This window comes from Entelurus aequoreus, linkage group LG19 (assembly GCF_033978785.1).
Source record: "Entelurus aequoreus isolate RoL-2023_Sb linkage group LG19, RoL_Eaeq_v1.1, whole genome shotgun sequence".
Classification (NCBI taxonomy): Eukaryota; Metazoa; Chordata; class Actinopteri; order Syngnathiformes; family Syngnathidae; genus Entelurus; species Entelurus aequoreus.
In genome coordinates, this window is record NC_084749.1 from 3342895 (window position 1) to 3367242 (window position 24348).

At 41.1% G+C, this 24348-nt stretch overlaps 2 protein-coding genes across 4 annotated transcripts in view; one reads left to right on the forward strand and one right to left on the reverse strand.

Moving 5' to 3' along the window:
* Window positions 1-24348, reverse strand: part of lpla (lipoprotein lipase a) — a 743422-nt gene that overhangs the window by 400237 nt on the left and 318837 nt on the right. The window lies entirely within an intron of this gene.
* Window positions 11628-17320, forward strand: LOC133635001 (collagen alpha-2(IX) chain-like). 3 transcript variants are annotated; one of them, XR_009822003.1, is made up of 7 exons: window positions 11628-11644; window positions 12178-12248; window positions 15765-15800; window positions 15884-15928; window positions 16484-16737; window positions 16803-16857; window positions 17152-17320. XR_009822003.1 is itself a non-coding variant. In XM_062027674.1 (6 exons), exons 4-6 carry the CDS (start codon window positions 16558-16560, stop codon window positions 17268-17270), a joined length of 354 nt encoding a protein of 117 aa, XP_061883658.1. In that variant the 5' UTR covers window positions 11704-12248; window positions 15765-15800; window positions 15870-15928; window positions 16484-16557; the 3' UTR covers window positions 17271-17320. The 3 variants fall into 3 exon arrangements, 2 of the variants coding, with proteins under 2 accessions (XP_061883658.1, XP_061883657.1); XM_062027674.1 differs by lacking the exon at window positions 11628-11644 and having other exon boundaries at window positions 11704-12248; window positions 15870-15928; XM_062027673.1 differs by lacking the exon at window positions 11628-11644 and having other exon boundaries at window positions 11704-12248.

Here is a 24348-nt window from a genome sequence, read left to right on the forward strand (position 1 = left end):
GATCATCAACGTCCTCTCTCCGAGGATACTTTATTTTCTTCTACTGTTGAACACACAACTGCTGCGGTGTTAAACACTACACAGCACCAGAGCGCCCCAAGTGGAGAACATGCGCTACAACATCCAACCTCTACAATAAACACACAGAGTAAGAGCGCAGGTATATACAATCTTAACAAACCCTTTTTCGATTACGCATGCACCTCCTGGTACCCTAGCACCTCCAAAACCCTCAAAACTAAACTCCAAACATCCCAGAACAAGCTAGTCAGGTTACTTCTAGACCTCCACCCCAGATCCCACCTCACTCCTACCCACTTCTCCAAAGTGGGCTGGCTCAAGGTGGAGGACAGAGTTAAACAACTTGCACTGAGCCTAGTCTATAAAATCCACTACACCTCCCTGATACCGAAGTACATGTCAAACTACTTCCTTAACGTAAATGACCGCCATAACCACAACACCAGGGGGAGCTCCACTAACCATGTTAAACCCAGATTCCCAACTAACAAAGGTCTTAACTCATTCTCTTTCTATGCCACATCAATGTGGAATGCGCTCCCAACAGGTATAAAAGAAAGGGCATCTCTATCCTCCTTCAAAACAGCAATAAAAGTTCACCTCCAGGCAGCTACAACCCTAAACTAACACCCTCCCCGGATTGCTAATAATCAAATGTAAACAATCAAATGCAGATACTTTTTCTTATGCCTTCTGATTTCTCTCTCTCTCTCTCTCTCTCTCTCTCTCTCTCTCTCTCTCTCTCTCTCTCTCTCTCTCTCTCTCTCTCTCTCTCTCTCTATGTCCACTACTTGCTGTCCATATCCTAACCCCCCCCCCCACCCCCTCCACACCCCTGATTGTAAATAATGTAAATAATTCAATGTGATTATCTTGTGTGATGACTGTATTATGATGATAGTATATATCTGTATCATGAATCAATTGAAGTGGACCCCGACTTAAACAAGTTGAAAAACTTATTGGGGTGTTACCATTTAGTGGTCAATTGTACGGAATATGTACTTCACTGTGCAACCTACTTATAAAAGTCTCAATCAATCAGTCTCAATCAATCAAACCGTAAAGTTCGGAGAGTCGGCTAGCTTCATCTCAGTTAGCCGCAGCTAGCAACGGCGGAGCGTCGTCTTGTTAGAAAGCACAAAGACTTATTTCATCTTGCTGCTGCTATGTGGAATAAAGGCGAGGACCCGCTGGACTATAGCTACAGAGAGCAACGTGGAGAAAGATCGTTCGCCAGCAATGTAAAGATTAAACTGCCGCAGCCATTTTCCGGTGAGGAAAAACAAAGTTTCCCCTGCTGGGCCAGACAATATGAAGGCAGGTTGGAGGCACGGGCAGTAGCTTTAAATATGAACTAGTGAGGATTTGACCCACACGGCTGCTTTTCTTCTATGGGATAGCTTGCCAGCTGTCGTTCAGGTGGACTACGATCAGGTGAAAGAGAAATTGCAGGAGGCTTTCAGACAAAAACGTTTTCTAGACTGTTTCAGAGCAAACATCTCCGCCTGCCTACATTCTCCCGGAGAGAGTCTGGAAGTATATGCAGCAGACATAAGCAAGCTAGTTCAAGAGCAATTCCCAGGCTACGGGGATATAGCTCAGAAAGAGGAAAGCCCATAAAAATAGGTTACATTTACATATATAACCTATATCTCGAGATTGGTGAGTGACTACAGCTTTATTTACATATATAACCTATATCTCGAGATTGGTGAGTGACTACAGCTTTATTTACATATATAACCTATATCTCGAGATTGGTGAGTGACTACAGCTTTATTTACATATATAACCTATATCTCGAGATTGGTGAGTGACTACAGCTTTATTTACATATATAACCTATATCTCGAGATTGGTGAGTGACTACAGCTTTATTTACATATATAACCTATATCTCGAGATTGGTGAGTGACTACAGCTTTATTTACATATATAACCTATATCTCGAGATTGGTGAGTGACTACAGCTTTATTTACATACATAACCTATATCTCTCCTTGTAGCGACTTAGCACAACAGCTAGCGATAGCTCCTCGGCTAAAATCTCGCGTTTGAAACATTCATGTTCGCGTCAAACTGCTAATCATATTTGGACGAGTACTGTTGCATTATAATTATTCAATATATTTTTTAAATATTTCCCCTTCTTCATGTTTACATTTTTGTTCCCCTTTACTTTTAGGTAAGCTAGTTTTTAGACAACACATTCATAAAATATTCTAATATAACAAAACCTGACGTCACAAAATGCTGTCAAAAAGTGACGTTGTCTTCGCGCATGCACGGACCCCGGCCCAAAAAAATGTGCTATGTTGAACCACTTATGTTCTATTTTTTTACTGTAATACTTTGGTACACTTTGTCAGGAAAAGGTATATTATAAACGAAGGTCACAACATCAGAACTATATATATTAGTTGTCAAACTTGTTTTTTTTATATTCAACAATTTTACACATCCATCAGGTTGAACAAAACATGTCAAGGAAAGAAAATAAAAGCAAAACCAAAGAGTATTAAAAATAATAAAAAATATGATACAATTTAAAAAAAAAAGGGTTAAATTAAGTCACTAAAGATATATATTTAAAGGTTTTTGTACTTTTAACCATTTTCCCAGATTTAATTGATAAATTCAAACCGTTTAGCCAATTAGAACATGTTTTTACTTTCAGAAATCAACATTAATGCATAAAAAATGCATGTTTCATTCAATAGTTCATTTAATATGCTTGCAGCATAATAATGTTGACAAACATTTATATGTTACTATCATTTATATATATGTCAAATTTGATCTCTTTTATTGTGAATGGGGACATCTCCACACCCTTAGACATGTTTGTCAACACTATAATGCTGCAAGCAACAATTTTTATACATAAATGCCGATTTCTGAAGTTAAAACCTACAGGTTTTAATTGGCTTAATGGTTTCAAATGACCAATTAAATCTTGGAAAATGATTAAAAGTACCAAATACCTTAAATTGATGTCTTTATTGAAAACATTTAAAGTGATTGAATGTAGCCCTTTTTTTGTCTTTGAATTTTGTATTTTATCATATTGTTTTATTATTTTTAATACTGTGTTTGTATTTGCTTTTATTTTATTTCCTTGACATGTTGTGTTAAAGTCACAATTTGTTCAACCAGATGTGTAAAATTGTTGAATATGTTGAAAGTGCCTTGACTTTTATTTACATTGTGGACATGATTGTTGTTACATTGTGGACATGATTGTTGTCCAAAAATAACGCCACGCACAGTAAGCAACGATACGCATCGCAAACGGCCGTTGCAATAGAGATAGGTAGGTCAGCGGCCTCAAGCACTTTGCACCTTTTGTTTCAGGTACCATATACTTGCCAACCCTCCCGAATTTTCCGGGAGACTCCCGAAATTCAGCGCCTCTCCCGAAAACCTCCCGGGACAAATATTCTCCCGAAAATCTCCCGATTTTCAGCCGGAGCTGGAGGCCACGCCCCCTCCAGCTCCATGCGGACCTGAGTGAGGACAGCCTGTTTTCACGTCCGCTTTCCCACGATATAAACAGCGTACTTGCCCAATCACGTTATTCCATACGAGGCGTCCGGCATACCGCCGATGAGCATGGTGCAGATGGAGAAGATCTTCTCGGCGTCCGTGTTGGCGCACACGTTGCCAAAGCCGACGCTGGTCAGGCTGCTGAGGGTGAAGTAGAGGGCGGCGATGTACGAGCTGTGCACTGACGGGCCGTCGACCGTGTTGTTGACGCAGGGCATCTCCAGGCGTTTTTCCAGCTCATGGAGCCATTCTCGGGAAAGAGACGGGAGGACAACAGGGTGACAAGAACTAAATCATCCAGACTAGAGATAAATGGTATTATTATGTTTATCTTACCTAAAAATTAATATATTAATTTAAAAAAAATAAATAAATACATTTTTACTATATTTTGCTAAAAACATCAAAATTAATTCTATTTTTTATTTTTATTTTTTCTGACTCCTTATTACATCCAGCCATAGAATTATATATTAAAATAAACATATTTGAAATAATTAATTTTAAATGATCATAATAATTCATTTAAAATGACCATATTTAATTAGTAAAATTCATTACATTTTGAAGCTCTCAGAAGCAAAGTTATGTTGTATTCCTTAAGATTTATTTATGCAATTTTGAAGTATCAATTATCTAAACACAGTTTTGTTTGCATATTTTCAGGATATATATATATATATATATATATATATATATATATATATATATATATATATATATATATTATATATATATATATATATATTTATATATACTTGGTGAATTATAGCTGTAAATAAGTTTTGTCTTTAATGTCTGTTTTGAGTATTTTTGTTACAAAATAAAAATATATCAAAACGGTGCCCGCATACTTTGACTTTTTGGTGAAAAAGTTTAGACACCCCTGTGTTAACATTTATATTCCAATATTTTTTTTTTTTAAATGCTTGTTCCCCTTTAAAAGCAAATATGTAAAGGTTGTTCTCTAAGTACCACTTCAGAAAAAAAACCTTTGCTCTCCAAGTACCACCATAATGACCAACATTGAAATATGGTTGTGTAGTGGCCATAAGTATTCATTGAATATTTTTGCCCACAGTTTGAACAGTAACACTGTGTTTGCATATTTATGTCATTCTTTGTCGTACCACAGTTAGAGAATCACTGGCTTAGGGAATTGTGTAATACTATCATGAGGTGATTATACATTAAAATGCATATTCATTCACTGTAACATGTGGTCCTAAATAAAGAGTCTGTTCTAGTACATGTGTATGATTGTGCTGCGTTTCTCTCTCTAGGGATTACCTGGTAGTCCTGGGGCCAAATGTGGTCCTGGAGTTAAAGTAAGTACTATTAAATCTAACTTTTTACATTATGCACTTCACTTTTAACCACTTTTTCTCTTGCTAGGGCGAGCCTGGTCCCAGAGGTCATGCCGGCATGTCCGGTGCCCTTTGACCTTAGGTGAGTACCAAAACAAATCCAGTGCTTATCAATTTGACTGTTTTTCTACTGCACACCTGAAATGACTTGTTGCTATAGGGCAAGCCTGGGGTTCCTGGTGAGGCTGGTATGGAAGGAGTTCCTGGTCCCAAGGTAAATACGTTTGTCAATAACACTGACTCCAGATACTCACCTCATACGTGTAACTGCAGGGAGACCGAGGTCAGCGCGGTCCAGTGGCTCCACAAGGAATAGTCAAAGAGGCTGTAAGTTTTTTGCAATATATTGTGTTGAAAGTACAATACTTATTCATTGTTTTCATATATGACAGGGAAGCAAAGGAGAGAGAGGACCGATGGGTGTTCCAGGTGCTCAAGGTCTGAGTGGAACCAAAGGAGACAAGGTATGTGGTGAAAGAGTCCACCAGGGGGCAGTGTTTACCCAGGAATTAAATACAGTTAAAGTTAAAGGCCTACTGAAATTAAATGTTTTTATTTAAACGGGGATAGCAGATCCATTCTATGTGTCATAGTTGATCATTTCGCGATATTGCCATATTTTTGCTGAAAGGATTTAGTATAGAACAACGACGATAAAGTTCGCAACTTTTGGTCTCCGATAAAAAAAAGCCTTGCCCCTACCGGAAGTAGCGTGACAACAGCCCTTCTGGAGATGTGAGATGTGAGCAGCCCCTTCCGGGGCTGCTCACATCTGCACATTGTTTACACCAGCAGCGAGAGAGATTCGGACCGAGAAAGCGACGATTACCCCATTAATTTGAGCGAGGATGAAAGATTCGTGGATGAGGAAAGTGAAGGACTAGCGTGCAGTGCAGAACGTATCTTTTTTCACTCTGACCGTAACTTAGTTACAAGCTGGCTCATTGGATTCCACACTCTCTCCTTTTTCTATTGTGGATCACGGATTTGTATTTTAAACCACCTGGGATACTATATCCTCATGAAAATGAGAGTCTGGAACGCGAAATGGACATTCACAGTGACTTTTATCTCTACGACAATACATCGGTGAAGCACTTTAGCTACTGAGCTAATGTGATAGCATCGGGCTTTACTGCATATAGAAACAAAACAAATAAGTCCCTGACTGGAAGGATAGACAGAAGATCAACAATACTATTAAACCATGGACATGTAACTACACGGTTAATGCTTTCCAGCTTGGCGAAGCTTAGCAATGCTGTTGCTAACGACGCCATTGAAGCTAACTTAGCTACGGAACCTCGACAGAGCTACGCTAAAAACATTAGCTCTGCACCTACGCCAGCTCTCATCTGCTCATCACGACCCGTGCTCACCTGCGTTCCAGCGATCGACGGTACGACGAAGGACTTCACCCGATCACCGATGCGGTTGGCGGCCCGGAGACGGAGGAAGTCAAGGTGAGGTCGTTCGGCTAGCGCGTCTGCTATCCTCAAAGTCCTCCTGGTTGTGTTGCTGTAGTCCGCCGCTAATACACCGATCCCACCTACAACTTTCTTCTTTGCAGTCTTCATTGTTCATTAAACAAATTGCAAAAGATTCACCAACACAGATGTCCAGAATACTGTGGAATTTTGAGATGAAAACAAAGCTTTTTGTATTGGATTCAATGGGCTCCGAATACTTCCGCTTCAACCCAAGACGTCACGCGCAAACATCATCATATCGAAACGTTTTCAGCCGGAAGTTTGCCGGGAAATGTAAAACGTCACTTTATAAGCTAACCCGGCCGTATTGGCATGTGTTGCAATGTTAAGGTTTCATTATTGATATATAAACTATCAGACTGCGTGGTCGCTAGTAGTGGCTTTCAGTAGGCCTTTAAAGTACCAATGATTGTCACACACACACACTAGGTGTGGCAAAATTATTCTCTGGATTTGACCCATCACCCTTGATCACCCCCTGGGGGGTGAGGGGAGCAGTGGGCAGCAGCGGTGGCCGCGCCCGGGAATCATTGTTGGTAATTTAACCCACGATTCCAACCCTTGATGCTGAGTGCCAAGCAGGGAGGTAATGGCTCCCATTTTTATAGTCTTTGGTATGACTCGGCCGGGGTTTGACTCACAACCTACCGATCTCAGGGCGGACACTCTAACCACTAGGCCACTGAGTAGGGCATACATACATTCAAGCAAGATTAAATATTTATGTCCTTGTAGTGCTTCAGTACTTTTAATTTATTCAGAAGATAGTATATTATATAAGTATTTATCAATACTTACAATTTCTTCTAAAGATAGTATAACATGTGTTTATGTCCTTGTAGTACATCATTATGCTGTCTTTATTTTTTATTTGTACTAAATCCACATAAAAAACACCAGATACACTTACAATTAGTGCACCAACCCAAAAAAAAACTCCCTCCCCCATTTACACTCATTCACACAAAAGGGTTGTTTCTTTCTGTTATTAATATTCTGCTTCCTACATTATATATCAATATATATCAATACAGTCTGCAAGGGATACAGTCTGTGGTTCCTACATTATATATCAATATATATCAATACAGTCTGCAGGGATACAGTCTGTGGTTCCTACATTATATATCAATATATATCAATACAGTCTGCAAGGGATACAGCCCGTAAGCATTATATATCAATATATATCAATACAGTCTGCAAGGGATACAGCCCGTAAGCATTATATATCAATATATATCAATACAGTCTGCAAGGGATACAGTCCTTAAGCACACATGATTGTGCGTGCTGCTGCTCCACTAATAGTACTAACCTTTAACACTTCATTTTACTCATTTTCATTCATTACTAGTTTCTATGTAACTGTTTTATATTGTTTTACTTTCTTTTTTATTCAAGAAAATGTTTTTAATTAATTTATCTTATCTTATTTTATTAATTTAAAAAAAAAAGGACCTTATCTTCACCATACCTGGTTGTCAACGAAATTAGATTGTTTAAAGAGTTCTTAAAACCAGGTCCAGTCCAGATTATGTGCAGGTCGGACTCAGCAACACACACCTTCATTTATGTACATTCAAAATTAGGGAACACAACAACAGATTGCATATAATCTATAAACAAAATTACATTTTCAAAATAGGCATTTATGTACAGTTCAGATTATGTCCAGGTCGGACTCAGCAACCAGGGGCGCCGGAAAGGGGGGGGGGGTAAAGGAGACGGATTCTAGGGGCCCATGATGGAGGGGGGCCTAGAGAGGCCCCCAATGATGATGAAATTATAATACAGGGGGCCCTGTAAAGATTCTTTTCATGGGGCCCAAAATCCCTAGTGGCGCCCTTGTCAGCAACACACACCTTCATTTATGTACACTCAAATTAGGAAACACAACAACACATTGCATATATCTGTAAACAAAATTACATTTTCAAAATAAGCATTTGAGGACTTTCCATCTTTTTTAAAATGTTTTTTGGCATCAATATAGGTTTCAACCATATAACTTTCTAAAGTTAAGAAATACTGAATACATGTTTTAAAGAGAATAATACTAAGTGAATATCTGTTTTTGGCCTTAAAAATAAACCTTTTACCGAGTACTATAATTAAATTGACTAAGTCATGACTGTCAATGATCTCTCCTAAAATAACAGAAACCACATCAAGCTTCATAAACAAACAAATCCTTAAACACATTTTTTCTACTTCACCCAAAATGAAGACACAATATGACAAAGGGTGGATTCAGACTCCTTACAACAATATCGGCAATCATCCGACTCTGTCACATTCCATAGTTTTAACATTTTTCTCGTGGGTAAGAAGTTATAAACAATTTTAATTTGAAAATAACAATTTTGCACATCGATAGTAGTTTTGTAGATTAATTTGAATATGGCATCAGTCAAAAAGCAGTCAAAAAAGTCCTCCCATTTTCCATATGTGTTATATGGGGCAGCCTTCAAAGATTTCTTTATTAAATAGAAACTATATTTTTTTCTATTTATTTTAGTTCCTTTTTGCCAACTAGAATTTCTTATTAGAGGTTTACAAACTAATAATTTAGTAATTCCATAATTGATTATTTGTTTCCATCTTTCCCCAATGACTCCAGTTAGTTGATAAAATGAAAAGCTTGAGCAAGCATCACCATACATAGCTCTAAATTCATCATACTTCATCATTTTACCATTCTCATTGATAATATCATTGACAAAAGTGATTCCTCTTTCAAACACATTTTTCCAAAAGAAAGGCTTTCCATCTATTACAATATTAGAGTTCATCCATATTATCTGCTGCAAAATGTCATCTCTTTTTTCTGGCACATCAAATTGAAAACACCACCATGAGTGGATTGTTTCCTTTATGAACCCCGCCATGTTTCCCAGCAGACTCTCTGGGAGGGGATCACTTGTAAAAACGGATACAATTTCTTTTGATACAGTACATGTTTTTTGTCCAACAGGACACTTGTGTACCACTCAGTGTTTTAATACATCTTTGGAACAATTGATGCTTTTAAAGACAGACACATAACTTCAAGGTTGAGAAGTTTCAGGCCCCCATATTCATATTCATTGTACAAAACCTTTCTTTTAATCTTTTCTGGTTTGCCGTCCCAGACAAAATCGAAGACCCGCCGCTCATAAACCTTAAAAAAGTTTTGTGATGGAGCTGGTAATGACAAAAACAAATAAATAAATTGAGGAATAAGTAACGAGTTGACAATAGATATTTTAACATACAAGGTTAAGGATTTACCTTTCCATAATTCCATAATTTTATACAGCTTTCTTAGTTGATTATCATCATTTACTAAGCCAATAACCCTAACCCAAAATCTTCCAGATTCTCTGGTGCAACAACACCAAGTATGAAATAACGTTTGCTTTAGATTTCCGATCCTTAATATTTTACATTTATCATAACTAAGCTTAAACCTAGATTGCTTTGAAAATATGTCCAAAAGATTTAGAAGGTTCCGCCACCAATGAGGATTGGGGCTGATAAAGAAGCTTGTATCGTCTGCATACATTATTTTACTTTCAATATTATTATTACTAAACCCTTCAATATTTGTATTCAATCTAACTTTAATCGCCAATATTTCCATAGCAATAATAAATAAGTATGGAGACAAAGGGCACCCTTGTTTTAGACCTCTTAATAGAGGTATTGTCCCAGAGATGTATCCATTATTGATGATTCTACAGTTAATTTTAATATATAGTGTCTTGATCCAGTGCAATAAGGTGTTGCCAAAATTTAAAAAAACTAAGCTTTTACAAATAAAATCTAAGCTAATTTTGTCAAATGCCTTCTCCAGGTCGGCTACAAAAATAAATCCTCTTATTTTCCATATTATAATTTTCTATAATTTCAAATAACTGTGTAATATTGTTTCCTATGTTTCTTCCTTGTAGGAAACCTGATTGATCTTGGTGAATAATATTTGACCCTAACCCTAACCACTTAAGTCATGTAGCCAAACATTTTGCAAGGATCTTAGTATCGTAACACTGAAGTGTTATTGTTTTCCAATTTTTTAGATAAACTGGGTCTTTATACTGACTCTTTATTTCCTGTTTCAATAATAAAGAAATAAGACCTTCTGTTTGAGTGTTAGACAAAAAAAACTGTTTTATATAAGTAAATAAAACTAGTAAGCAATGGTTTCTTCATAAAATATTAGATAAACCTCAATAGGTTTATCTAATCCTGGGGTTTCCCTGGATGAAAAGACTTCAAAGGTTCCACAAGTTATTCCTCTCTAATGAGGCCTTCACATGAATGGCTTTCTTCTGAATTTAATTTTCTTTCATAATTTTCTGGAAAAAAAATTCTAGTTTCAAGAGGGATTACTGGATTAGCAAAAATATTTTTAAAGTAATTCTCCATTTCTTTCAACAACATGGTGTGTGTATCCAATACCTTTCCATTTGTTTTAATAAGTTTGGAAATGTTCTTTTTCGAATGATTTTTTTTTGGACATTTAAAAAATAATTTTGAACACTTCTCACCTTTTTTCATCCAGATTGCTCGGTTGCAGTCATACATTTTCAATAATTGTTTTTCAACTAAGTCTGCTAACTCCTCTTGTTTGGCTGTAAAGGAATTCAGTTGCTCACTAATTAGATTATCATTACTATCAATGTTTTTTTGTAAATCCTCAATTTCTTTCTTTAATTCCCGTTCTGCCATTTTAAGTTGTTTTTTCCCCCCATGAAGAGTAAGCAATGGCATATCCCCTAAAACATTTGAAGGCATCCCAGGCGATTTGGGGACATGATGATCCTATATTATTTTTAAATAAGTAAGTGTAACGGCTATAAGAACTACTTTGATTATTTGAGTGAAATTCCTGCTAAAATATGTATATTGGTTTGTTATGCAAAGAGAGGTCCAATTGCGCCATCTGCTGGTACCTGAAAGTCTTTAAATATGACCCAAAACCGGAAGCTATTAGTAGACTTCCTGTTCTCTGCTAATGGTAAGACACGTTTTGATATTGCTCTGCAAAATATTATAAATGACACTAAAGCTAACGTGAGATTTATTGTAAGATACACAGTTATTTAATGGCAGTTGAAATGCTATGTTGTGGAATTTTCATTTTGAATTGGTTGTTGCTCACGTCAGATGTATTACTATTTTGCACTGAAGTGGATATTATTTTCCCCCTGCAGACATGGAAAGCAGCAGAGGTGCTTACCACATATTGTGTGTATGATCACTCATTGCAGGTAATAATTGTTGCACTATGTGCGTTTGACGTGTCAAGACGTTCATATTTAAATTTGTATTGTTCGCCATTTTAACATGGGAACAACGTGGTCTGTCATATTCGCTAGTCACCACCAGAGGGTGCTAAAAGTCCATTTCATTATTTCTGTCATGTCTTGTATTGTATTTTGTATTTTTCTATGCTCTATTTCATAAATATATAAAAATGGATGATGTTGGTTAAAAACCAAGTTAAAAATATGTTGTATTGAATTAATTGTAATACCATTAAAGATAAAAGCAAGTTAAAACCACTATACGATCACACACGAAAAAAGAATACTGTTAAAAACCATTGTATTAAGTTACATCTGTAATTGCATTTCATGTAATTGTAAAAATATGAAAATGTTATGTACTTGGGCAGACTTCCTGTACACTGCTAATGACATCAAAACCAGCGAAGGTGCTAACCACATATTGTGTGTATGTGCGTTCTGATCACTCATTGCAGTAAAGAACCACATCATCCAATCCAGCCTGTGTGTGGCTTCTTGGCGGGACGGGTACACAGCAGTTACATAAGTAATACATTGCTTTGTTTTTTCAATAAATTCATAATCCTGTAGAAGCATTTGATTAAACTTCCAATATTTGGGCCCACATGTATTATCTCCAATTGCAATATTTAATACTATACAATTATGATCAGAATGCAATTTATCATCGATTGATATTGCAGTCACTTTGTTTAGCAATGAAAATGATATCAATAAAATAGTCAATACGACTTGCCTGGATTTGTCTTCTCCATGTATAGTACAAACCTAGGATTTTTGAATCTCCAGATATCAATTAAATCAAATGCACCCATAATATTTTGAATCTTTTGTAAAGAATGAGGGTGATAATCCATTGAAGAATTCCCTTTTCGGTCCAGAACTTTATCCAAGGACACATTAAAATCCCCCACAGTAATAATGTCCCCTTGTTCTTGTAGTGGATTGTCCGACGCTTAAACAGCAACAAAAGTGAGTTTAGTACAAAAGGTTTATTTACCCATAGTCAAAAGTGCAAGTTGGATTGAGCTGTCCCTGCAGACAAACAAACAGACCTCCTCCGGAGGACACACGAATCAAGCAATCTCCTAGAGTCCTGGTTTCATGGCCATTTTTATCTGTTTTCCTCATGCGTCAAGGTCCCGTTGTTTTCAACATGTTTGTTTTGCAACCTCCTTGAATCCCTTAGTCATGCTTAGACAATCAAAATATTTTGTAGACTGGTCGGCACGACTTCATATTCAACTTTGTCCTACATCTGGTCTATTCAATGGTATAGAATAGAAGAGAAATGAAATGAGCAGACATTCTTAATAGACACGAAATATAGTTCAAAGGTCAGAAATTCTACTACATTCACTTATTTCAAAAAAGGAAGGTTCATCAACATTTGGCCCACACACATTCAACACACACATCTTTTGACCCTGAATAATCATATTTAATATTAACCAGCGTCCTTGTGAGTCTTTTTCTATAGAGTTAAATTGAAAATTGAAACATAATTTTTTCAAAATCATAACACCTTTTGAATTTCTGTGACCATGTGAAAAGAAAATCGGACCATCCCATTCGTTTCTCCATTTTTCTTCATCTAAATTTGTTGAATGCATATTTTGAACACAAAATATATAACTTGTTTTTTTTCCTTCAGCCACATAAATATAAGTTTTTTTTTCTGTTGTCTGCAAGATAAAGATAAGTAAGACCATTGCAATTATAACTAATTATTCCAACTTCATTATCGTTCCTATAAACCACATGACCTGAGTAAATTCATTATATATTTGATTGAATGTCTTAACACCATAAGTTTCATAGACATGGAAATCGTGTAACTAAAAACTGCAGCATCACCTGCTATTTCCCAGGAAACCAAGATCCCCTCTAATAAAGCCACAGACACACCATTCACACCACAGCACACAAGACACGTACACCCCAACATATATTATTTGCTGACCGTTTCCCAACATCTAACTACACTGTCCAGTCCCAGAATAAACTAAAAAGCTCCAAAACAAAATGTCAATTCATATCCGTCAAGTTGTCACCATGGCGATGTCATGATGACGCAATCACTGCTCAACATTATTGTTCCTCACATGCTTCTGTACAGCTCACCGTTAACGTACAGTTTATCGAAAACAAGACAAGCTTGTTGTCCTTTCTGCCTAAAGTTAAAGCACCAATGATTGTCACACACATACTTGGTGTGGTGAAATTATTCTCTGCATTTGACCCATTACCCTTGATCACCCCCTGGGAGGTGAGGGGAGCAGTGAGCAGCAGCGGTGGCCGCGCCCGGGAATAATTTTTGGTGATTTAACCACCAATTCCAAGCCTTGATGCTGAGTGCCAAGCAGGGAGGTAATGGCTCCCATTTTTATAGTCTTTGGTATGACTCGGCCGGGGTTTGAACTCACAACCTACCCATCTCAGGGCGGGCACTCTAAAGGACTTCATAATTGGAATTAACTTATGTGGTTTCTCCACCACCTCGACTGGGTATTGGCTGGTCATGAAGAATGTAGTACCTTTCAGTCTTCTGGAGAGAGCAAGCACTCCGCCTTTGCATTTGGAGTTAGTAATCTTTACAAGCATAGGTCTCGGTCTAGCATCCTCTTTGCGTTTGCCAATCCTGTGTGCTCGTTGCATTTGGATCCTCTTGACTTCTTCCTCCGAGATGCCGAGTTGCTCCTTCAGAAAGGCTCTGACGAGGTTCTCCATGATACTGTAAGTCTCTCCTACATCTTCATTATCAGCAGCTTGTCCCGCATGCTCCTGCAGCGGAGTTCCAACAAGTCCGCCTTTAATTTCTCGCTCTCCGTTGTCAGTTTAGTAGTTTTGAGTTTCAGGCTTTTTAACTCAACTTTTAGCGTTGTCTGTTCCTTTTTTATCTCCACCATTTCGGCGTGATTGTACTCGACTGATTTTTTACAGTTCTGAAACGTCAGTTTTTAGTTCATCCAAAATGTACAGTTTTCCAAGTTTTTCAACCATAGCTTGCAACATTTTTCGATCGTCCGGACTAAACGTTGTATTTTTGTCCAAATCACTAGAGGACAATTGACCACGGACGCGTTTAGATTACTTTGATCCGCGTTGTGGCATGGTTGCAGGGGAACGATGGGCCACTCGGCATTCGAGGCACCTTATCTTCAGCCAAATCACCCTTGTGAGTAGTATATATCTCACCAATTGCAGAGAGGTGGATATATATAGCGTAAACCACTTCAAATCTTGTGTCACTAGCGCGTTGAGGCCATTTATAACATTACATACTGAGACTTGTGTAGAGACAGTCTCAGCTCACGGCGGCCTAACCCTAACCCATTATGCTGTCTTTTAAACTTGGTATATATAAGTATTTCTGTCCTTGTACTGTAGTGCATCAATACATACACTGTCTTGGAAATACAGTATGTGTTTCTATCCTTGTACTGTAGTACATCAATACTCCTAAAACTAGCATATACGCATGTATATACACTTTCTTCTAAAGATAGTATATTATATAAGTAATTATGTCCTTGTACTGTAATACATCAATGCATACTTTCTTCTAAAGTAGTATATTATGTAAGTATTTCAGTACATCAATACTTGCACTTCTTCTAAAGATAGTATATTATATAAGTGATTCTGTCCTTGCACATCAATACTTACACTTTCTCCTAAAGGTAGTATACTATATAAGTATTTCAGTACATCAATACATACACTTTTTTGTAAAGATTGTATGTAAGTGTTTCTGTCCATCAATACTTACACTTTCCCCTAAAGGTTAAAATTATATTATATAAGTGTTTCTGTCCTTGTACTGTAGTACATCAATACTTATATGTTCTTCTAAAGGTCTAAAGTGAATTATACAAGTATTGCTGTCCTAAACAGTAGGGCATCAATACTTACACTTTCTCCTAAAGGTAGTGTTTTATAGAAAGTACTGGAATTAGTTATTGTGTATGAGATGTATTTACAGTATATTTTTAACTCCACCATGTCATACATGTATAAGTTTGTCTCTTGTCATTCAAAGGGCTTCCAAGGAAGAGGTGGACCCAAAGGAGACATTGTGAGTATCACTTTTGTTTGTGAATGATTGGAGCCTTCATTATTTCAGGAAACACTAACAAATATTCAGTTTTCTGCTTGAAGGGAGACCCTGGTGTGGAGGGGATGGCTGGTGAGAAAGGTGAAAGGGTAAGAACAGTCATTTTGGACATTCTGAAGTTGACCTATTAATATTTCAATGTTGAAAGCAAAGACACATAATATATTATTTGACTGAGACCCCTTTTGGGTCCCTAGGACTTTTAACAATCCTCAAGGAAAGACTTTAAGGTGTTAAAAACAACAAATATCAAAATGGCCCCTACATTCGATAACTTTTCAGTGTGCGGCCCTTTGTGGTAAAGTTTTGGACATCCCTGGTTTAGTTTTAATGAATAGCTGAGCAGAAATGAATCTTGTATAGATTATACATTAATAGTACTTAAAAAAAAAAAAGAGAGTCTTTGTGTTTCAGTATTTTTTCCCCCGCAACTAGTAGGAACCCTCATTCTGCATGTTTTTGTACAGACTATTGTTGGACAATCTTTTAACGCTGCATTCAAACTTTTTCATAGTTGAACTCTACATGTAGAAACACAACCGTTTCTTGATGCTGTGCTTATAACTAAACGAGGAAAACAAACCTAAAGGACCAGAGCCTACAATCATTAAAATCAGTAACTCATGATTGTTTGCTTGTGACAGGGTATGTCTGGAGAACCTGGCCCTAAAGGACAGGTGAGTTGTGTATGATCATGTGTTAACTAAATATACACTTCATGCACTTGTATTCAGCCTACATTTGTTTGCAGCACAGAGTGAGGGGAGACCTTGGACATAACGGTCCAACTGGAGACTGTGGGAAGCCAGGTGATCTAGGACCCCTTGGACTGCCTGGTCCTTGGGGGTTGAACGGCATGAGAGGAGTGCCTGGCATGCCGGGTATTGAGGGTCCACCGGTGAGTCCACTTCCTGTCTGGGAAATGTAATGGTTGTCACTTTTACACAATGTTCTTCTCTTCAGGGACAAGATACATCTGACCAGCATGTTATTGATGTGGTGCTAAGAATGTTGCAAGGTGAGCTTTCATACTCAAACCCCCCCCCCCCCCCAAATAATAATTTGCTTGTTATTGTAAACAACAATTCTATTTAATATGTAAAGTATCAGTTCTATCTGTCAAAAGTATAAATTAGCCAAAATCAAATCAAAACCATACATGTAGGAAGATGTGTGGAGATGTAGTGGCGAGGGAATGGTTAGGGTTTTATAGGAAGTACTGGAATTAGAGTTATTGTGTATAAGATGTATGTACAGTATATTTTTTAATCTCCACATTATACAGTTTCTAAATCAATCTCTGTTGTGACAGAGAGGCTGGCAGCAGTAGCAGTGAGCACTAAAAGGGCTGTGCCATGGGACCCCCCCAGCTCTCCTGGACCTCCGGGATCAACGCTTCCACAAGGACCACATGGTTTGCCTGGTTCTTGAGGAATTCCTGGGATGATAAGAGCGGACGGACAGATCGGAAACACAGGTCTTAAAGGTAGGAACATGTTAAGTTTCATCTACAGTAATGTGTGTGCATAAGTATACATATACATATGTGTACATATACATATTTAAACATATGTATATGTATACATATATACATATGTGTACATATGTACGCATAGTTTTTTTAGGGTTAGGGTTAGGGTTAGGGTTAGGGTTAGGGTTAGGGTTAGGGGTTAGGGGTTAGGGTTAGGGTTAGGGTTAGGGTTAGGGTTAGGTGTTGGGGGGTTAGGGTTAGGGGGAGGGAAAAGGGAATATGCGCTGTCCGTCTACAGCCTGCCAGAGTGACCCCACACCCAGAGCACACCCCCCCAGGGGACCCCAATCGGACAACGCCGAGAGCGGTGTCAGACACATCAACCAATTTCTTCATTATTTTTATGAACATGCGACGCGTTTCGGCCTGTTTTGGCCTCATCAGGCATGTAAAGCTTCCACACTTGAGGTCTCCAGCAAGATGGCCACCTCATCCGCTGGAGCCTTTTTCCAAATGGAGCTGTGGAAGGGGGAGGATTTTACTAGAGGGTTAGGGTTAGGGTTAGGGTTAGGGTTAGGGTTAGGGTTAGGGTTAGGGTTAGGGTTGGGGTTAGGGTTAGGGTTAGGGTTAGGGTTAGGGTTAGGGTTAGGGTTAGGGTTAGGGTTAGGGTTAGGGTTAGGGTTAGGGGTTAGGGTTAGGGTTAGGGTTAGGGTTAGGGTTAGGGTTAGGGTTAGGGGTTAGGGGTTAGGGTTAGGGTTAGGGTTAGGGTTAGGGTTAGGGTTAGGGTTAGGGTTAGGGTTAGGGTTAGGGTTAGGGTTAGGGTTAGGGTTAGGGTTAGGGTTAGGGTTAGGGGTTAGGGTTAGGGTTAGGGTTAGGGTTAGGGTTAGGGGTTAGGGTTAGGGTTAGGGTTAGGGGTTAGGGTTAGGGTTAGGGTTAGGGTTAGGGTTAGGGTTAGGGTTAGGGTTAGGGTTAGGGTTAGGGTTAGGGTTAGGGTTAGGGTTAGGGTTAGGGTTAGGGTTAGGGTTAGGGTTAGGGTTAGGGTTAGGGTTAGGGTTAGGGGTTAGGGTTAGGGTTAGGGTTAGGGTTAGGGTTAGGGTTAGGGTTAGGGTTAGGGTTAGGGTTAGGGTTAGGGTTAGGGTTAGGGTTAGGGGTTAGGGTTAGGGTTAGGGTTAGGGTTAGGGTTAGGGTTAGGGTTAGGGTTAGGGTTAGGGTTAGGGTTAGGGTTAGGGTTAGGGTTAGGGTTAGGGTTAGGGTTAGGGTTAGGGTTAGGGTTAGGGTTAGGGTTAGGGTTTAGGGTTAGGGTTAGGGTTAGGGTTAGGGTTAGGGTTAGGGTTAGGTGTTGTGGGGTTAGGGTTGGGGGAAGGGGGATGGGCAAGGATGCACTGTCCTGCTTCAGCCCGTGCCGGTAACGTCAAGCTCCAACGGTAGGCCCTCAGGGCACCCTGCAAGAAAGAAATCACAAAAGCATTAGATGTGATGTCAAACACATTGTTGGACCTGATTCCAGCGACGCGTTTCGGCTTGTCAAGCCTCATCAGGCTGGCTTTGGCTTCTCCATGTTTTCTCTGCAGCGTGATGTCCTCTCATCGAGCGCTGTGAGGGAGATGTGCCTGTCTCAGGAATGGAGGAGGTTTTGAGCAGGAAGGGGGCGGGGCTGACACCCTCCACATCAAGGCAAAAAGAGGGTTAGGGTTAGGGTTAGGGTTAGGGTTAGGGTTAGGGTTAGGGTTAGGGTTAGGGTTAGGGTTAGGGTTAGGGTTAGGGTTAGGGTTAGGGTTAGGGTTAGGGTTAGGGTTAGGGTTAGGGTTAGGGTTAGGGTTAGGGTTAGGGTTAGGGTTAGGGTTAGGGTTAGGGTTAGGGTTAGGGTTAGGGTTAGGGTTAGGGTTAGGGTTAGGGTTAGGGTTAGGGTTAGGGTTAGGGTTAGGGTTAGGGTTAGGGTTAGGGTTAGGGTTAGGGTTAGGGTTAGGGTTAGGGTTAGGGTTAGGGTTAGGGTTAGGGTTAGGGTTAGGGTTAGGGTTAGGGTTAGGGTTAGGGTTAGGGTTAGGGTTAGGGTTAGGGTTAGGGTTAGGGTTAGGGTTAGGGTTAGGGTTAGGGTTAGGGTTAGGGTTAGGGTTAGGGTTAGGGTTAGGGTTAGGGTTAGGGTTAGGGTTAGGGTTAGGGTTAGGGTTAGGGTTAGGGTTAGGGTTAGGGTTAGGGTTAGGGTTAGGGTTAGGGTTAGGGTTAGGGTTAGGGTTAGGGTTAGGGTTAGGGTTAGGGTTAGGGTTAGGGTTAGGGTTAGGGTTAGGGTTAGGGTTAGGGTTAGGGTTAGGGTTAGGGTTAGGGTTAGGGTTAGGGTTAGGGTTAGGGTTAGGGTTAGGGTTAGGGTTAGGGTTAGGGTTAGGGTTAGGGTTAGGGTTAGGGTTAGGGTTAGGGTTAGGGTTAGGGTTAGGGTTAGGGTTAGGGTTAGGGTTAGGGTTAGGGTTAGGGTTAGGGTTAGGGTTAGGGTTAGGGTTAGGGTTAGGGTTAGGGTTAGGGTTAGGGTTAGGGTTAGGGTTAGGGTTAGGGTTAGGGTTAGGGTTAGGGTTAGGGTTAGGGTTAGGGTTAGGGTTAGGGTTAGGGTTAGGGTTAGGGTTAGGGTTAGGGTTAGGGTTAGGGTTAGGGTTAGGGTTAGGGTTAGGGTTAGGGTTAGGGTTAGGGTTAGGGTTAGGGTTAGGGTTAGGGTTAGGGTTAGGGTTAGGGTTAGGGTTAGGGTTAGGGTTAGGGTTAGGGTTAGGGTTAGGGTTAGGGTTAGGGTTAGGGTTAGGGTTAGGGTTAGGGTTAGGGTTAGGGTTAGGGTTAGGGTTAGGGTTAGGGTTAGGGTTAGGGTTAGGGTTAGGGTTAGGGTTAGGGTTAGGGTTAGGGTTAGGGTTAGGGTTAGGGTTAGGGTTAGGGTTAGGGTTAGGGTTAGGGTTAGGGTTAGGGTTAGGGTTAGGGTTAGGGTTAGGGTTAGGGTTAGGGTTAGGGTTAGGGTTAGGGTTAGGGTTAGGGTTAGGGTTAGGGTTAGGGTTAGGGTTAGGGTTAGGGTTAGGGTTAGGGTTAGGGTTAGGGTTAGGGTTAGGGTTAGGGTTAGGGTTAGGGTTAGGGTTAGGGTTAGGGTTAGGGTTAGGGTTAGGGTTAGGGTTAGGGTTAGGGTTAGGGTTAGGGTTAGGGTTAGGGTTAGGGTTAGGGTTAGGGTTAGGGTTAGGGTTAGGGTTAGGGTTAGGGTTAGGGTTAGGGTTAGGGTTAGGGTTAGGGTTAGGGTTAGGGTTAGGGTTAGGGTTAGGGTTAGGGTTAGGGTTAGGGTTAGGGTTAGGGTTAGGGTTAGGGTTAGGGTTAGGGTTAGGGTTAGGGTTAGGGTTAGGGTTAGGGTTAGGGTTAGGGTTAGGGTTAGGGTTAGGGTTAGGGTTAGGGTTAGGGTTAGGGTTAGGGTTAGGGTTAGGGTTAGGGTTAGGGTTAGGGTTAGGGTTAGGGTTAGGGTTAGGGTTAGGGTTAGGGTTAGGGTTAGGGTTAGGGTTAGGGTTAGGGTTAGGGTTAGGGTTAGGGTTAGGGTTAGGGTTAGGGTTAGGGTTAGGGTTAGGGTTAGGGTTAGGGTTAGGGTTAGGGTTAGGGTTAGGGTTAGGGTTAGGGTTAGGGTTAGGGTTAGGGTTAGGGTTAGGGTTAGGGTTAGGGTTAGGGTTAGGGTTAGGGTTAGGGTTAGGGTTAGGGTTAGGGTTAGGGTTAGGGTTAGGGTTAGGGTTAGGGTTAGGGTTAGGGTTAGGGTTAGGGTTAGGGTTAGGGTTAGGGTTAGGGTTAGGGTTAGGGTTAGGGTTAGGGTTAGGGTTAGGGTTAGGGTTAGGGTTAGGGTTAGGGTTAGGGTTAGGGTTAGGGTTAGGGTTAGGGTTAGGGTTAGGGTTAGGGTTAGGGTTAGGGTTAGGGTTAGGGTTAGGGTTAGGGTTAGGGTTAGGGTTAGGGTTAGGGTTAGGGTTAGGGTTAGGGTTAGGGTTAGGGTTAGGGTTAGGGTTAGGGTTAGGGTTAGGGTTAGGGTTAGGGTTAGGGTTAGGGTTAGGGTTAGGGTTAGGGTTAGGGTTAGGGTTAGGGTTAGGGTTAGGGTTAGGGTTAGGGTTAGGGTTAGGGTTAGGGTTAGGGTTAGGGTTAGGGTTAGGGTTAGGGTTAGGGTTAGGGTTAGGGTTAGGGTTAGGGTTAGGGTTAGGGTTAGGGTTAGGGTTAGGGTTAGGGTTAGGGTTAGGGTTAGGGTTAGGGTTAGGGTTAGGGTTAGGGTTAGGGTTAGGGTTAGGGTTAGGGTTAGGGTTAGGGTTAGGGTTAGGGTTAGGGTTAGGGTTAGGGTTAGGGTTAGGGTTAGGGTTAGGGTTAGGGTTAGGGTTAGGGTTAGGGTTAGGGTTAGGGTTAGGGTTAGGGTTAGGGTTAGGGTTAGGGTTAGGGTTAGGGTTAGGGTTAGGGTTAGGGTTAGGGTTAGGGTTAGGGTTAGGGTTAGGGTTAGGGTTAGGGTTAGGGTTAGGGTTAGGGTTAGGGTTAGGGTTAGGGTTAGGGTTAGGGTTAGGGTTAGGGTTAGGGTTAGGGTTAGGGTTAGGGTTAGGGTTAGGGTTAGGGTTAGGGTTAGGGTTAGGGTTAGGGTTAGGGTTAGGGTTAGGGTTAGGGTTAGGGTTAGGGTTAGGGTTAGGGTTAGGGTTAGGGTTAGGGTTAGGGTTAGGGTTAGGGTTAGGGTTAGGGTTAGGGTTAGGGTTAGGGTTAGGGTTAGGGTTAGGGTTAGGGTTAGGGTTAGGGTTAGGGTTAGGGTTAGGGTTAGGGTTAGGGTTAGGGTTAGGGTTAGGGTTAGGGTTAGGGTTAGGGTTAGGGTTAGGGTTAGGGTTAGGGTTAGGGTTAGGGTTAGGGTTAGGGTTAGGGTTAGGGTTAGGGTTAGGGTTAGGGTTAGGGTTAGGGTTAGGGTTAGGGTTAGGGTTAGGGTTAGGGTTAGGGTTAGGGTTAGGGTTAGGGTTAGGGTTAGGGTTAGGGTTAGGGTTAGGGTTAGGGTTAGGGTTAGGGTTAGGGTTAGGGTTAGGGTTAGGGTTAGGGTTAGGGTTAGGGTTAGGGTTAGGGTTAGGGTTAGGGTTAGGGTTAGGGTTAGGGTTAGGGTTAGGGTTAGGGTTAGGGTTAGGGTTAGGGTTAGGGTTAGGGTTAGGGTTAGGGTTAGGGTTAGGGTTAGGGTTAGGGTTAGGGTTAGGGTTAGGGTTAGGGTTAGGGTTAGGGTTAGGGTTAGGGTTAGGGTTAGGGTTAGGGTTAGGGTTAGGGTTAGGGTTAGGGTTAGGGTTAGGGTTAGGGTTAGGGTTAGGGTTAGGGTTAGGGTTAGGGTTAGGGTTAGGGTTAGGGTTAGGGTTAGGGTTAGGGTTAGGGTTAGGGTTAGGGTTAGGGTTAGGGTTAGGGTTAGGGTTAGGGTTAGGGTTAGGGTTAGGGTTAGGGTTAGGGTTAGGGTTAGGGTTAGGGTTAGGGTTAGGGTTAGGGTTAGGGTTAGGGTTAGGGTTAGGGTTAGGGTTAGGGTTAGGGTTAGGGTTAGGGTTAGGGTTAGGGTTAGGGTTAGGGTTAGGGTTAGGGTTAGGGTTAGGGTTAGGGTTAGGGTTAGGGTTAGGGTTAGGGTTAGGGTTAGGGTTAGGGTTAGGGTTAGGGTTAGGGTTAGGGTTAGGGTTAGGGTTAGGGTTAGGGTTAGGGTTAGGGTTAGGGTTAGGGTTAGGGTTAGGGTTAGGGTTAGGGTTAGGGTTAGGGTTAGGGTTAGGGTTAGGGTTAGGGTTAGGGTTAGGGTTAGGGTTAGGGTTAGGGTTAGGGTTAGGGTTAGGGTTAGGGTTAGGGTTAGGGTTAGGGTTAGGGTTAGGGTTAGGGTTAGGGTTAGGGTTAGGGTTAGGGTTAGGGTTAGGGTTAGGGTTAGGGTTAGGGTTAGGGTTAGGGTTAGGGTTAGGGTTAGGGTTAGGGTTAGGGTTAGGGTTAGGGTTAGGGTTAGGGTTAGGGTTAGGGTTAGGGTTAGGGTTAGGGTTAGGGTTAGGGTTAGGGTTAGGGTTAGGGTTAGGGTTAGGGTTAGGGTTAGGGTTAGGGTTAGGGTTAGGGTTAGGGTTAGGGTTAGGGTTAGGGTTAGGGTTAGGGTTAGGGTTAGGGTTAGGGTTAGGGTTAGGGTTAGGGTTAGGGTTAGGGTTAGGGTTAGGGTTAGGGTTAGGGTTAGGGTTAGGGTTAGGGTTAGGGTTAGGGTTAGGGTTAGGGTTAGGGTTAGGGTTAGGGTTAGGGTTAGGGTTAGGGTTAGGGTTAGGGTTAGGGTTAGGGTTAGGGTTAGGGTTAGGGTTAGGGTTAGGGTTAGGGTTAGGGTTAGGGTTAGGGTTAGGGTTAGGGTTAGGGTTAGGGTTAGGGTTAGGGTTAGGGTTAGGGTTAGGGTTAGGGTTAGGGTTAGGGTTAGGGTTAGGGTTAGGGTTAGGGTTAGGGTTAGGGTTAGGGTTAGGGTTAGGGTTAGGGTTAGGGTTAGGGTTAGGGTTAGGGTTAGGGTTAGGGTTAGGGTTAGGGTTAGGGTTAGGGTTAGGGTTAGGGTTAGGGTTAGGGTTAGGGTTAGGGTTAGGGTTAGGGTTAGGGTTAGGGTTAGGGTTAGGGTTAGGGTTAGGGTTAGGGTTAGGGTTAGGGTTAGGGTTAGGGTTAGGGTTAGGGTTAGGGTTAGGGTTAGGGTTAGGGTTAGGGTTAGGGTTAGGGTTAGGGTTAGGGTTAGGGTTAGGGTTAGGGTTAGGGTTAGGGTTAGGGTTAGGGTTAGGGTTAGGGTTAGGGTTAGGGTTAGGGTTAGGGTTAGGGTTAGGGTTAGGGTTAGGGTTAGGGTTAGGGTTAGGGTTAGGGTTAGGGTTAGGGTTAGGGTTAGGGTTAGGGTTAGGGTTAGGGTTAGGGTTAGGGTTAGGGTTAGGGTTAGGGTTAGGGTTAGGGTTAGGGTTAGGGTTAGGGTTAGGGTTAGGGTTAGGGTTAGGGTTAGGGTTAGGGTTAGGGTTAGGGTTAGGGTTAGGGTTAGGGTTAGGGTTAGGGTTAGGGTTAGGGTTAGGGTTAGGGTTCAGG